The sequence below is a fragment of the Gopherus flavomarginatus genome, chromosome 2 (assembly GCF_025201925.1).
Source record: "Gopherus flavomarginatus isolate rGopFla2 chromosome 2, rGopFla2.mat.asm, whole genome shotgun sequence".
NCBI classification, from domain to species: domain Eukaryota; kingdom Metazoa; phylum Chordata; order Testudines; family Testudinidae; genus Gopherus; species Gopherus flavomarginatus.
In genome coordinates this window covers 286,026,973-286,042,135 of record NC_066618.1, presented here as the reverse complement: position 1 = coordinate 286,042,135, position 15,163 = coordinate 286,026,973, and the positions used below count along the sequence as shown (strand labels likewise).

The 15,163-nt window shown below is 45.2% G+C and overlaps 1 protein-coding gene across 3 annotated transcripts in view; it reads left to right on the top strand.

Moving 5' to 3' along the window:
- Positions 1-12,056: 12,056 nt before the first annotated feature.
- The window catches only part of NDRG1 (N-myc downstream regulated 1), a 59,478-nt gene continuing 56,371 nt past the window's right edge, over positions 12,057-15,163 (top strand). The window contains exons 1-2 of one of the 3 annotated variants that reach the window (XM_050941063.1): positions 12,065-12,147; positions 12,942-13,182. In XM_050941063.1, the coding sequence (XP_050797020.1) occupies positions 13,148-13,182 (35 nt within the window). In that variant the 5' untranslated portion in view covers positions 12,065-12,147; positions 12,942-13,147. Of the gene's footprint in view, positions 12,148-12,941; positions 13,183-15,163 lie in introns of all 3 variants that reach the window. The other 2 variants (XM_050941064.1, XM_050941065.1) reach the window with 2 other exon arrangements.

Genomic DNA, 15,163 nt, shown 5'->3' with positions numbered 1-15,163 from the left:
TTGCTGTATATGTGAGAATATAACATTGTCAATGTACCTATTAAATTTGTTTGTGACTGATCATATGAATTGTGGGACACTGTGCAGTAGCAAGTAATTGGGTGCTTTCAGAACTGCTGAACACTCGGCAGCATATGTTTTGAACTAATAAAGATGAATTATGTTCCAAATAATAAAATTTTATTCTGTAACAAAATCTGTGCAAAAAAAGGTGCAATCTTAAAATAAATACAATAAAAACCTAAGAAAACTTAATAAATTAATAGAACAATTAATAGAATAGACTTATGGATGGGAAAGAACAGTCACGTTCATTTCAGCTACACATTCACCAGCTGTGGCTTTCACAGGTCAGTGTACATAAAGCTGTGATTGTCTTTAATGTCCCCTGGGCTGGAGTGGTAGTGGTAGTGCGGATACCCCTTGATGCCACTTGGAATGTTGATGGGGGTTGTAGGGAGGTCCCAATATTGACTCCCAATGGACAGCATTGGGAAGTGAGCCAAGACTGTTGAACTTGCAGGTCCACCAGAGTCTGCATCATCTGTGTTTACCACCTGAGAAGCCCCATTATGTCCTGGTGCATCTTCCTCTCCTTTTCCAGTTGGGACTCCTGGGCCTTTCTCCCGAAGCTCCCTGGGCCCATATGCTGTCAGCCTGGGTACTGCAATAGTACCCACTGAAGTTATCACTGAGTAGTATGGGAAAGTGTCCTACCTTGGAGGAAGGAATAAGGCAGCCCTCTCCAGAAACCCTCGGCAGAGGATTGCAGAGTATCTCCAGGAAAGTTTCATTGAGATCATTCAGAAGGATTCAAAGGACATCACTGTGTACATACACTGCTCCGCATGGCCACCGCTTCCTAACTCTAGAGGAGAATGAAAAGCAGATAGCAACTCTACCTCTCTTGGCTATACCACTCAGGATCTATTCTAGCACAAATAAATTAATGAAAAGTCAAGAGATTGTTACCTGCTACTCTGAGGGGGGAGAGGCGGCAACTCTGTCACTGAAAATTTATCTATACTCTTACCCAAGTTTCCTTTCCCTGCATCGGGCTCACCTGTGCTTGACTGGCTGGATTGCAGTGGAGTCAAAAACAGGTCCTGGCTCACTGCACAGCTGGATCCCCCGGTCGTCTGTCTCCCATACTCCTCCTCTTCCTCATCCATCACCTCATTAGTCATCATTATTCATGGCAGGGGCCTGTGGCTTGCGCTTCTTGGAAGTATCCCAGGTGCTGCGGGGGTGGTGATAGTTTGCAGCTCTTTGTAAAAGTGGCAGGTCTGTGGCTTCTCAACAGATAGCTTGTTGGCCTCCCTGGCCTTCTGGTATGAATGCCACAGCTCCTTGGCTTTCGTGTGGCACACTGCTGGTCCCTGGTGTACACCTTCTTGTCCATCCCCTGAGCAATCTGCTCATAGATGCTGACATTTCTACAGCTGGTTCGAAGTGGTGCCTACACAACCTTTTCTCCCCCAAAAGCCCAGGAGATCCAATATCTCCTGTCTCCTCCAGGCAGGAGCATGCCTGGAGTGTGTCTCTGGCATAGTCAGCTAGGCAGTTGCACTCAACAATGGAGAACTGCTAGGTGAGCTCACCAAGCCAAGCAATCAGGAAAATGCATTTCAGAAATCTGCAGGGCTTTAAAGGGCAGGAGGGCTTCCAGTTTCCATGACACCTGGGCAGTGGAGTTCACAATGGTGACCAGAATGGTCAGTGTGAGGGGATAGTTAGTAACGTAGCATCTGTGTCTATCTAAGTACATTGACCGTGGCTCTATGCCGCTCAGAGAGGTGGTGTTACTGTGTCAGTGTAACAGAGTGGTTACAGAGATGGAAGATCAATTTAAGTGTAGACACATGGACAGCTAGGTTGACTTAAACTGCCTTGCATTGATCTAACTTTGTAGTGTAGACCTAGCTTGAGCCTTTTAAGTTTACACTTGTGTACATTGGGATTTGATTGTGGCTGTTACTGAGCTGGTAATGGAAATGGTGGAATTTTTTATTTCGATTTGCTAACCCGGGACATGAGATCAGATGTTCTGCCAAGAACCCAAATAACTCTTGGAGGAGAGCAGATTCAAGAGGTTGATAAATATGTTTATTTGGGCCAGGAAGTCAACATGATCAGAAAGGCGAACTGTTGTGCAGAAAAAAAGCTGGATGATGCGCATTCAATTACATCAAGGATATCCTCCAAGGAAAGATCAGCAAAACAACTCGTGTGAATCTTTTCAACTTGACCATGCTTCCAGTGATGTTATATGACAGCGAAACATGGTTGCTGACAAAGATTGAAGAACATCAACTGTCTGTCACACAAAGGGCGATGGAATGAACATTTTTGGGCATCTTGCTCCACGATCACATCCCCAATGAAATAATTAGGCAGCAGTCTGGAGTGCGAGACATTGTTATTGTTGAAAGCAGGCTCAGCAAAATGCAGTGGGTGGGATATGTGGCCCAACTCAGAGACAACAGATGGACCGCAGCTATATTCGAGTGGTGTCTGTGACAACAGAAACGGCCATGTGGTCGGGCTCCAAAGAGGTGGGATGATTTCCTAACAAGGAGATATGGACAAGCATGGCGAAGGATGGCCAGAGTGAGAGAAAATTGGAAGACATGTTGTGATTGGCTCAGTCTCAACTAGGGTGACCAGAAGTCCCGATAAAATCGGGACTGTCACAATTTGTAGGTGTTTGTTCTGCGTCCCGATTGATGTTTGGTTGGGATGCAATTTGTCCCGATATTTTTCATTCCTGTTTTTTTTTTTGTTTTGTTTCACCAGCGGGACTCCTCTCTGTCTCTCTCTCTCTCTCTCTGCCAGCGAGACTCTGCTTTTTTTTTTTTTCACTCTGCCGGCGGGACTCCTCCCCCCATGTGTCCCAATATTTTCTTCATCTCATCTGGTCACCTTAGTTTCAACTGATGAAGGACCAACAGTCTATGCAGTCCACGCAACCTGGGACAGACTCATGATGTCCGATTTAATAGGGAGTCATCTTTAAAGCTACCGGGTCAAAATCAGCGCTGATTTAGGGCCAGTTCTGGATGTTATCTCCATTGTCTACAACAGGACTAAGGAGAACTCAAATGAGTAAGAGCTGCTGCAGGATTGGACCCTTACACACTGTGTAGTCAGTCAGATTACATGGCATGTAAATCAGCACAGCAATGTCATTCCCTGCAACAACCAATGGACATCTCTCCTTTGTGTAGAAACAAGCAAACGCAAACAAACGCCCAAACACTATTTCTGAATACAGAACAAGGAATAAACTGAAACAGGTATTTGTTTACTGGGTGTTTATATTTTGAATCCAGAATCACAAGACCATGTACGTAATTAAGGGCATATGGTTGCAGTTGCTGTTCATGTGGTCTGTTCTAGTATGCTGTGGGAACAAGTTTAATTGCTATGAGCTTGCATGAAAGTGGGTACAAAGCGGTGAGCTCAGCATTCACAACATATGACTTTGAAAAACATTCCAAGGTCATCCAACAGTTTGAAAGTGTCACATGTGATTTAGGACAGAACTGCCTGATCCAGACTTTTTCTTTCCTTTTGATATTCATTCCACTTGCTATTGCTATGGGCCTTAGAGCCCAGAAGGGTATATATCTTCAAATGCAACCAGGGGCTATACATTATTACTGCCTTCTTACTGACATTAGACAACAATTGTGCCATTTTGCTAGCCTTCCTTATCAGATCTGAGTAAAGACTGAATTCTATTTGGTTCTGAATTGTATTCAGTTGGATGTTCTCTATAACTGTTAGGCCCCTGGCAAGCTTGTTTCGCCTGATTTCAAACGCACTCAAACTTTGTGGGTTCAAAAGTTCAATGTAAAGGCTACTAGGATTCTGCTTAGGAGAGACCATGCAGGGGGACGAGGAGGAAGAGGGAGACATTCTGATATATATATGGGACATACATGTGCCAACCCAGTTTTTGAGGAGAGTTCTGCAATTCTAAATGTATAGCACTGGCTTTCATCTAGCTAGAGAAACATATTTTAAAATAGAATTGGAGCAGGAGAGCGAATGGTTTTGCAAAGTCAAATAACAGACTAAGTTAATCACAAAATGTCAAACTCCACTCAGTCTGTTCATCCCTTATGCCTGGTATGATTCAGGGGTGGCAAAATGTTAGCCAGAAACCAACACTGCAACCAACTATTTAGCCTTTGGCAACCATCGCTCCCAATATGGATTGCTCAGAGTGCCCTAATGTATCAGATCAAGAGGGAGCATTGTATGCTGGGCCATGGGTCTCCATGGGTCACACAAATGTGTTGAACAAGGTAGTTGCAAACTGCTACATTTTACACAAATCAAGAAAAGCCCTCTGGCTTGTGGCAAGTTGTCTGTACAACCCTTCACTGAGTAAAGCATGAATGTCCCTTGGACAGGGTCTGCTGTGACAAATGCTGCTCAGGAAATTCATCTCATCACCAATGATTAATGAGAATCTCAGCTTTCAAAAATAAATGTATAGCCTTGATGGTTACAGAGTAAAGCTTGGAAATGTAAAGCCCTGTTGCTCGGAAGCCAAATAAACAGGGCGGCTCTAGGCATTTTGCCACCCCAAGCATGGCAGGCAGGCTGCCTTCAGCGGCTTGCCTGCGGGAGGTCCCCGGTCCCGCGAATTCGGTGGCAGCCTGCGGGAGGGCCACCGAAGCCATGGGACCAGCAGACCCTCCGCAGGCATGCCACCGAAGGCAACCTGCCTGCCGCCCTTGCAGCGACCGGCAGAGCCCTCCCGTGGCTTGCCGCCCCAAGCACAAGCTTGGCGTGCTGGTGCCTGGAGCTGCCCCTGCAAATAAAGGCCTCAACATTTATTATTGTTTTAAAATCTCATGATTTTTAAGCCAATCTAATGACTTTGGGGGGCTTGCCTCATGAATTTTGAGCATTTGCCATTGACAATACTGCATCTGGTTCCCTAGGTTTGAATTTAGATGAGAGGGTGAATTTTAACAACTTTTAATATATTTAAGAAGTAGCAAAATAATAGAGTTTTGTATCTTTTATAAAACCAGCTTTGAGGGATTTTAAACTCTGTGATAGAGGGCACGCTAATGCAGGATAGGCTAGATGGGGGAAGTAAACATGAGCTCAAGTTGCAAAGTCTGGATCATATTCAAGCATGTCCATAGTTTGGGAGACTTTAGATCCAGGGTTTCTGCCCATTACACCGCTAGAGACTGTAAGGATACACAAACTGTTTCTTGAAAAGTTTACCAGGCAGCCTAGCAGAACAGGCTGGGGAAGGTTCTACAATGAGGTGGAAAGAGAAACGGGGTAACTTTGGGAATAATACCCCTTTCCTCTTTCTAATAAGATTCAGTGTTAGATGAAAAGTAACTTTCTGTTTTTCTTGAGCATTATCACATCACAGATACGAAGATGATGTTCAGATCTGGATCCAAAGTTTCTCAGAGTGTGCTCACGACATGAAGCATTCGTTTCAGGTTCAATCTTAGAAGTTTAAATCACATAGATTCCATTCTCTACTTAGCAAAACTGGCTGTGAGGTAGTTCTCTTGGTAAAATGCTCAAAGACTTCCTTATTAAACTGCGTCTGCCACTTCAGCAAAAGAGCATATTGAGGGAGAGAGTGACCTTAAAGACAAATATATAGAAATCATAATCCCTTCCTCTACAAATGTTTCAGATTTGACCGTAAGACTCTTGCTCTCAGACAGAAAATGACCTCATCCCACGTATAAGTTCTGCTGAATTAGTCAGATAAACTGGCCAAAAGCAGTTTACAAACTGGAAGGAAATGAGTACTTTTGCGTGAATATGAGTAATGAATTAATTTCAGGCAAGCATCAGGCAAATCTGTGACATCAGCAAAGCAGCAGGGGAAGAGGAGGGCGGAGTTGATGCAGCAGAACGCAATTTGTCTTATTATTTATTTATATTTTTTAATTGAGGTCAGCATCCTCGATCCAAAGCTGCAATCGATGATTTCTAGAAGGACAATTGATCTGTGTGGGTGCATGTCAACATCACCAAGGGATCCATAGACAGCAAGGGAAGGTTCTATTACACCATAACTCCCAGTTGATGGGGTGTGTCTCTCGAGAGTGGAATTTCACTTCAGCATAGACCAGCGAAGCTCTAATATACTGTACATGATGTATATGCTAGCTGTTCAAAATTACAACGGCAGCACTATTAATAAGCACATAGAAACACCCAGAGTTACTCATGCAATGACTAATCATATTACTGCTGCTTGAATATAAAGAGTGTTTAGGGTTTGTTTGTTTTTAATTAAATGCACAATGGTCTAACTGGAAAAAATGATACTAAACTTTAACTTTTACTCAACTTTTCTTCCTTGTTTACAATTGGCAGCAGTAACACTTCCACTCCCACTTATAACACTAGAATTGCACTGATTTATATGTCAAAAAAAAGAAGGATGGTCTTATGGTTAAACTCCAGGAGACCTGAGATCAGTTTTGGGCTTTGCCACAGATTTCCTGGGTGAGCTTGTGCTTCAGTTCACATCTGTAACATGGAGATAATAAGTCTACCCTTTGCTGGTCTCTGTATTTAGATGGGAAGTTCTCTGGGACAAGGGCCCTCTTGTTTAATGTGTTTGTTCAGCGTTTAGGGCAATGAAGCCTCAGTCCAGGTTGGGGCCTCTAGGTAATACTTAATACAAGTAATAATAATGTCCTACATTTCTGGAATTCCTGAGTTTACCTTTAACACTAAGCATTATTGTTAACCTGCCTGTATTTTTACGTTCCTTGCTTCAAACAGCAGCATTCTATGGAAGGCACTTATTGCAGTGTGTTAGGTGGTGTTTAGACACATTTCAAGTCCGCAAGGCACTACTGACACAAGAGGTAGAGTGGGTTAATAGATTAAATAAAAATGTGGACAGTAGGAACATCTGTGTTCTAACTGTAGCGCTGACACTGATTTGGAGCCTGATACAAGTCCAAGTGCATTGAAGTCAATGGGAGTCCTACCATTGACTTTAGTGAATTTTAGATCAGGCCCTTAACCTATTAGTGCTTCATTTCCCCCCTCCTCCATTAGTTAATGTTTGTAAAGGGCGATCTAAATACCTGCTCCAGGTCTATACTCAAAAATTAAGTAGACCCAGTTGTGTCACTAAGGAGTGAGAAAAATTCACCCCCCTGAATGAGTTACCTAAGCCGACCTTACCCCCAGTGTAGACAGCTGTAGATTGACGGAAGAATTCTTCGACAACCTAGCCACCACCTCTCAGGGAGATGGAATAACTAGTTGATGGAAGACCCTTCAGCTGCAGTGTTGCTGCTGTAGTGTTTCAAGTGTAGATAAGGCAAGCTCTAAATGTTATGACTTCTCGCTATCAGAACACAATAGGAAGGCAAGAGAACCTCAGCAAGGAATTGTGTACAATTTCTCTTCAGTTTTAATCTCTCTCTGTATAGCTATATAGCTATAGATACATAGAATCAGAGAAATGTAGCACTGGAAGGGATCTCAATAGGTCATTTAATCCAGTGTCCTCCACTCAAGGCAGGACTAAGGAATAACTAGACCATTCCTGACAAGTGTTTGTCTAACCTGCTCTTAAAAACCTCTATAACTGTTACCAACTTATCTTAATAAAACAAAGTTTATTACACCTCTAACTTACTTTAAAACATTAATGATACGATTGCCTGTTAGGCCTCCAGCTACTTGAGCAATGAAACTGACAACATTTGTTATATTCCAGATTAAATACTGCCATTGCAAGTAACAGTCATACATAAGAGTGGGGGGCAGGATGGTACTAGGTACACATTAGTTATAGGAAATAGACTGTTGGTGGAGGCTGGATGGATCTCACTGTGCAGCCACTGAGAATGACCCTGCCTAGGACATGTAGCACACTGCAGTATAAATACTAATTAGCTCCATAGGGATTGTGGTACACTAGTTTGTATGGCAACTTGCGTAATTCTCTAGCACACTTCTGAGCCTGAGGTAGGCCTCTTGCTGTGAACTGGGGCAGACGCAGAAAGAGACTCCTCAAAGCCTTATCAGTGCTCCTCTGTAGCATAGGGCAGGATTTGGCCTTTTGCATAGTTTAGATATTGCATCTTCACATAGTAAATACTTCCTAATTTGGACTTCTGGAATTACTGTTTTCTCTTGCAATCCATCCTCCTGCCCAGAAAGACATCATAAACCATTATAATATTCTCAGCCTTACAATGAGTACTAAATCCCATCCTTACAATGGACAATATACCTTGGAATGTTGGCCCTTTGTGGGTTTTAATTCCCAGGGTTTCAGTTCAAATGGGTTTGCACCCCTTATATTGTGGATGCATCTCTCCACCTATTTTCTGTCTGTCTCAGGTACTTCTAAAGTGCCTCTCACTACATTTCAAATAAACTGCAAAGCTAAAAGTGAAACTCAAATGAAATGACCAAGTTTTGCCTTGTTTTCATCCCAAACTCAGCAAAACTTTCAATGAGCCTGGTTATAATAAAACCTAAAACCAAGAGAACTTCTTTTGGTTTCATTGCAAATGTTGCCAAAGTTTTGCCCAGCTCTAGTCTGACCTCCAGTTTGTTCCACTGAATCTCTTCAACCTGCAAGACCCTTCCCCAAGAAGCACCAAAGCACAGCAGACTGAAGAACTCTCAAGCTCTGCATGAAGATTGGCTGAGCCACAAAGTCCAGATCCTGACCCAGACTGGAATTTTCCCCAAGTATGGGTGTTTCTGAGCTGGGGTTTTGTTTCAGGCTCATCTCTCAGAAGGATTAATCTCTTGGGAAAATAGTCCTGTCTACCTTTTCCTTCCAGTGTTCTTGTTCTTATGGCATAGTTTTAAAAACTGATGAGCTATATACACATTCTGACATGATCATAACAAATGCAGTGAGATTCAGTGGGGCAGTGCACTGGCTCACTTCTTATTTTTGAAGGTTTGGATTCAAAATAGGCACAAGTTCCAAATGAATGGATTTTGGTGGCTTCATCAGCTTCCTGGTTTCAAACTATAAAATGAGTACAAAGATGGTAGAACTACTATGTCCAATGTAAAAGACCATGAAAACATGCACTAAGCAAACATGTCCGTATTTTAAAGTCGTCACCTTTGCTGTTTTGGGCCAGTGCGGTGGGAGAGGGGGAGAGGGAATGATGTGATGAGGATATGACTTGTGCATCAAATAATATTATTGTTAGGAGTACTTTTTACAAACATTAATTAATTAACATTCACAACAATTTGATACCAAAGATAAGTATTGTAATAAACCTGCATCAACCTAGCCTTAATAGTTGTCTTTATGCTGCACAACACAGTTACCCGGAACTGTTCAGTAGAAGTGGGGATAGAATTCTAGTGTTCTTGTTCCAGAAGCAAAATCCCTTCCATTTCAGGGACTGGCGACCTGGTAGCACCATAAAGGCTATGGCCTTGTCTACATTTGTGGTGGCATGTACTACGTAGGATGTGTATAGCTACACCACAGTGAAAGGCTCTGGCAGCGGGGAAGCAGAGAGGAAAGGCTTCAGCAGAGGGGAGCTACAGAGGAGCCTTTCCTTGATGCTTCCCCCCATTCTTCCCACCCCCGCTGGAGCCTTCCTCTGCAGTGGGGCTGTAGAAGCATTACACTATACTGCTAAATATAGCAGGGTAGATGTGGAAGGCTCTACTTGGGCATATAGAGACCCATATAGGGAATATACCCTAAGGTTCTGGCATGGCTTTCCTGTACTTGCCTAAGCAGTTCCCCACTGTCTACATACTTATTTATATCTGTGTTATCAGGGCATGCAGTGTCCATATTCTACACGCCGCCACAAGGTTATATCTACCCCATGACATGCAATTGAACAGTTCTGAATTGTGCACACACACACATGCACACCATAGCTTGCATTATTAGCCGTATTTTACAGATTTGAAAACTGATGCTGAGAATTTAAGGGGGTCAGTTTTAAAGCTCAGTTTAAAACTCAGGAGTTCCTAGTTCTTGTTCTGCTATCACACAACTGCACACCGTGAGGACACTTTATCATTATGTTAGTATTTCATAGTTCTGGCTAGTGCAGGATGCAGAATAGATACATTAAAATCAGGACTCCTCTTTGAAATAGCAACCAGTATGTCTCACAGCAAACCAGAGAAACAGACTTTTCTCCAAAGTAGCTCAAGCCTGTAACAATTTAAACCTACTCCATTGTGGACTTGTGTACACCGTAAATCTAATACCCACAAATGTAGTATTTATTGACAATCTTTACTCAACAGAGCCCAGGCTGTTGATTGACTTCAGTGGGAGCACAAGCAGACCATGGGTTAGAGTACAGGTGTAATATTTTGAAATTCACAGTCTATCATACAGGTTTTGCTTTATTTTAAACTGATACATGTGTGTGATACTCTTTTTACTTTCTACAACAAGAGTTCACTATTATACACATTCATTTTTCAACATTTCCTAAAACTACTGAGCTTTGGACCCTTTTATAAATTGCCTCTGCACATCCAGTAGTGAACTGCGATAAAAAGGTTCTTGCTAGTACATAAAGTGTGGGGACTGAGAACCATGACTCTGGGTTTCTATTTCCAACTATTCTACTGGTTCACTATCATTTGGTCATTTCTTGGGACTTGATCCTAAAGTCCTTGCTCATGCTAGTAGTCCCACTGACTTTGTTGCCAGCTTAGGCCCTTGATTGGCATTGTATCACACCTATCTAGAATTGGAAGGAAATGTGGCTAGAGCACAAACCTAGGATTTAGAAGATTCGAGTTCCTCTATGGCCTTGGGCAGGTCAGTTAGGGCTGCTCTACACTGAAAATGCATAGCAGCATAGCTGCGTCTCTCAGTGATGTGAAAAATCCACATCCCCGAAACACCTAGCTACAATGACCTAACCCATGGTGTAGACAGTGCTATGTTGATGGAAGAATTCTTTTGTCAACCCAGCTGCCTTTCAGAGAGGAGGATTAACTACACCAATGGGAGAACTTCTCTTATCCTTCTCGTGAGTGTCTTCACTGAAGCGCCACAACAGCTGCTGTAGCAGTTTAAGTGTAGACATAGCCTTACTCTCTGTACCTCAGTTCTCCATCTGTAAAATGGGGATAATAGTACTCCTCTACCTCACAGGGATGTTGTGAAGATAAATACATTAAAGACTGTGAAGTGCTCCAATATAAGTAAGTATATACAGTGATTTTTAAGAGCTTAAATATAATCAGCTAAATTCACATAAAATATTATTGTTAATCTCTGACAGAAGCAGGTTTCCCCTAGGTGTAGTTAGTGTCTTCACTAAGTGCTACAAAGCTGCAGTTATGTGTAGACAAGCCCGCAACGAAGATGCTGCCTATGCCGCTGGGGAGCTTCTTCTGTTGGCGTAGGTACTCCACCCCGCAGAGAGGTGGCAGCTATGTTGAGGAGAGAGGCCGCCCCCCTGACATTGCACTGTCTGCACTGGGGGCTAGGTCAGATAACTGTGTCACTCCTGGGGGTGGATTTTGCCATCTTTCGTGAAGGCCAGGCCTGCTAGGCCAGGCTACAAGCAGCCCGTGTGCCCATCTCGCTGGTGGGGAATTGGCAAAGGCTCCCTCCAGCTCCCGGGCTGTCCATGGTGTCAGGCTAGGGGTCTGCGGGGCTGGCTGGTGGCTTTGTGACTATCCCTGCCCTGGCCTTAGGGGCCTAAAGTGGCAGGCGCGGCCCTGCTCCTTGCAGCCTCAGGTCCAGCTGGGCAGGCCTGTAAGGGGACGGGGCAGAGCGTCCCAGCCTGGACCTGTCACGGCTCAGGGTAGCTTCCCTCAACTTCCGCGCACAGCGCGGGCACGAGAGCCGGGCAGGGCAGGGCAGGGCAGGGCGGGGCGGGGGCTCTGCCAGCCCAGCCGCGCGCCTCTCCCCGCCCGCGGACAGGCGGAGTCGCGCGAAACGTGCGGCCGCAGGTAGCGCTCCAGCGGGGCGGGGCCTCCCCAGAGGCGGTGGCGGAGGGCGGGGCTGGAGCGGTATAAATACCTCTCGAGGCGGGCGCTCGCACGCAGACGGGCTCAGCTTGGAGGGAGTGTAGGGCTGGTGCGTGACGTGACGGGGGAGCGGGGTCCTGCTGCAGCGACACACCGAGGCGGCGGTTCCCGCGCTAGGTGAGCGGCGCTAGTCCGGCTCCTGCCCCGCTCGTCCGCAGGGTGTCCGGCAAACCCGCAAGCAAGGGGCCGAGCCTGCCCGTCCCCCCTCTGTTCCCCACCCCAGGTCAGGGAAGGGGGGGTCCTTCGGCCAGTCCCAGCCCGCCCCCCCTCTGTTCCCCCCCACCCCAGGTCAGGGAAGGGGGGGTCCTTCGGCCGTTGCCCGCCCCCCCTCTGTTCCCCCCCAGGTCAGGGAAGGGGGGGTCCTTCGGCCGTTGCCAGCCCGCCCGTCCTCCCTCTGTTCCCCCCCAGGTCAGGGAAGGGGGAGGGTCCTGCGGCCGTTGCTGGCCCCTCCATATTCTCTCCCCTCCCCCCAGGTCAGGGAAGGGGGGGTCCTTCGGCCGGTCCCAGCCCGCCCCCCCTCTGTTCCCCCCAGGTCAGGGAAGGGGGGGGTCCTTCGGCCGGTCCCAGCCCGCCCCCCCTCCCTCTGTTCCCCCCCAGGTCAGGGAAGGGAGGGGTCCTTCGGCCGTTGCCTACCATATTGCCCCCTAGACGCTCCTGAGGGTAGAGAAACGGGGTTTCTTTGGCCCTGCCCCTCCTCCTCCATGTTTCTTCCCCCTCCCGGGGCAGGGAAGGGGGCCCCTCGGGCATGCTTGCCCCCCGTTCTCCCCATTGAGTGCAGGGAAGAGGGGGCCCAGTGAGCTTAATTTGATGCTGCTGTCCTGGATGCATGTGCCCTGTCCTGCGGGCTGGGTGTGGGAGGAGAGTGTTAGCTCCTATGGCTGTGGGGATCAAGTCTTCTCTCACTCCCACAGGACCTAGTGGTCAGATCTGCTGTGCTGTGGTGAACTGCAAGAGGCTGGAAGGAGGGCTACTTAACTTCCCAAAGTGTGACTCTTCTGAGGGCTGAGCTTCCCAGCCAGTCTGGCGCTGCTGCTTGGGAAGGGCTGTGCACTGAGCTCCTCTAGCTTCCCAGAGCCCTGCCTGGAGAACAGGAGCACCTGCCCCTCTCTCTGCTCCAATGTTCCAGCTTGGCAGGGTCCCTGCTGACTGTGGGTGGGTATGATGGTCAGGGGAGGTGTGGAATCTGAGGCCCACATCCTCGGGCGGGTTTAGTCCCTTGGGTTCTTTGGCTGGAATGAGTGAGAAGGGAAGGAACGGAATTGGCAGGCTCAGCAGCAGTGTGTTGCTAGGAGTCAAGATGGGTAAGATCTATGGTGTTCACCAGCTGGACCCTGAAGAACGGAGGGAAATCGTGGTACCTATGGACTTCAGTTTGGCCAGTTACTAAGGTATTATCTGAACAAATTTAGTAGCTGGGCTCTGTGTTAAGTCTGCTAGAATCTTAGGACTTGGAAATCTCACTGGAGACTTGTGGCTAATGGGAGAGATACAAAGTACTGGCAGTTCAGGTTTCCATAGCAGATGTCCCAGCTCTCCTCCCTGTCCCCCTCTGAAAGCAGTGAAACAGCTGGAATCTTGTTAGATGCTGATGCTATGATTCAGCCTTCGTACTTACAGAATTAGGAAGAGTTTGGAACTGAAACTATTTCTCTTTGTGTGAAAGGCATTGCATAAGTTAGTTATTAGTGTATTTAAGCCATATCTACCGAATTTTCTAGCAGAACTGTAGCCTTGACTGCAACATATCAGTTTTCATTGTTTACTCTTCTGTGTCTCACTGTTTATAGTTGTAGTTTAAGTATATTGAATACTTCTGAGGCACTATTCATATTCAAAGCATCTTGCTTTGAACATGGAATTGGGTGAAAGTGTGTGGTTTTTAGTGTTGCTGCCTTCCTTTGGAATGCTTGCAAACTGAGGTGCCCCTGTATCTTACCCATTGTTTTATACAGCCCACAAGAAGTGTTCCCTATGTTCCCTTCTTAATGAGTAGGATGGCAGTAAATGTTAGATGCCCTCAGACTTTTCAGGAGAAATTATCTAAAAATAGGTCTTAAAGGGAAGTGGTTGGTTTGTAAATGGTCAGCTTGAAATCTGATTATTTTTTTAAACAATTTTCTAAAGATGGTTTCAGGCCCTGTAGCTGTCCTTGAGTGTCCTTGCCAAATGCTGTGGTTGGAGGGCCATACAAGGGAAACAATGAAACTGACTTGTCCTATCGTCAAAATAAATCCTAAAAATAGGGAGAAATGTTATTTGTCTAATTTGCAGTTTCAACAATCAGATATAACTTGTAACAATGGCAGCAAAAATTCAGACAAATGCATTAGAAATGAAGTCACTTTAAATTTAGTGCTGGGAACAACAGGTACTACAAGTACAGCAAGTGTGCAAATAGTCAATCTAAAATCCTTGTTCTAGCATAGTTTGACTCAGTATGCCTTTACTACGCACGTGATAAAAATGTAGTGCTGTTTGTGGTGTGTTTATGCTCAAGGTACTTCCATGTGCTACCAGAATCATATGATTTTTACAGATCAAATAGTAAAACTGGGAAGTAAATACCCAGAATACAAGTAAAGTCCTTCCATGCAAGTTTGTGCAGTAGTATGTTTGGAAAGCAAGAGTTTTCAGAAACTGTATAGTGTATCTTTTTTATGTACACTCCTTCATGAAATACTAGTATGAGCTAGTTATAAAGGGCTCAATACAATGAAAACAGTTAATGCAGTGAAGATGAAAAATTTTGAATGTACATAGGAAATTACAGAAATTTGTTTACCTAGTACTTTGCAGTACATCCTGAACAGATACTATGACATAGGGTTTATAGTGTGTAGTAGTTTTACGGGGGTAGAAACTAAGGCTGGGTAATCTCTTGAGACTTAAGAGTGTTGGCATTCAACTTTGAGCATTTGGGCCCAGAGTTTCTAAAATGCACATGAGTGAGCGAGACATGAATTGTCAATGGTAGGGAAATGAACACATAGGATAGTGGTTAGTCTCAGCCAAACTTGTGGTGAGCGCAGCCTAGAAGTTTTTAAAGAGCTGAATGTACTATGTTGGACAATAGATATCAGAACTAGGGCAGAAAGATTCTTTGGACAGCTAAATCTATTTGAAATTGCAGTAC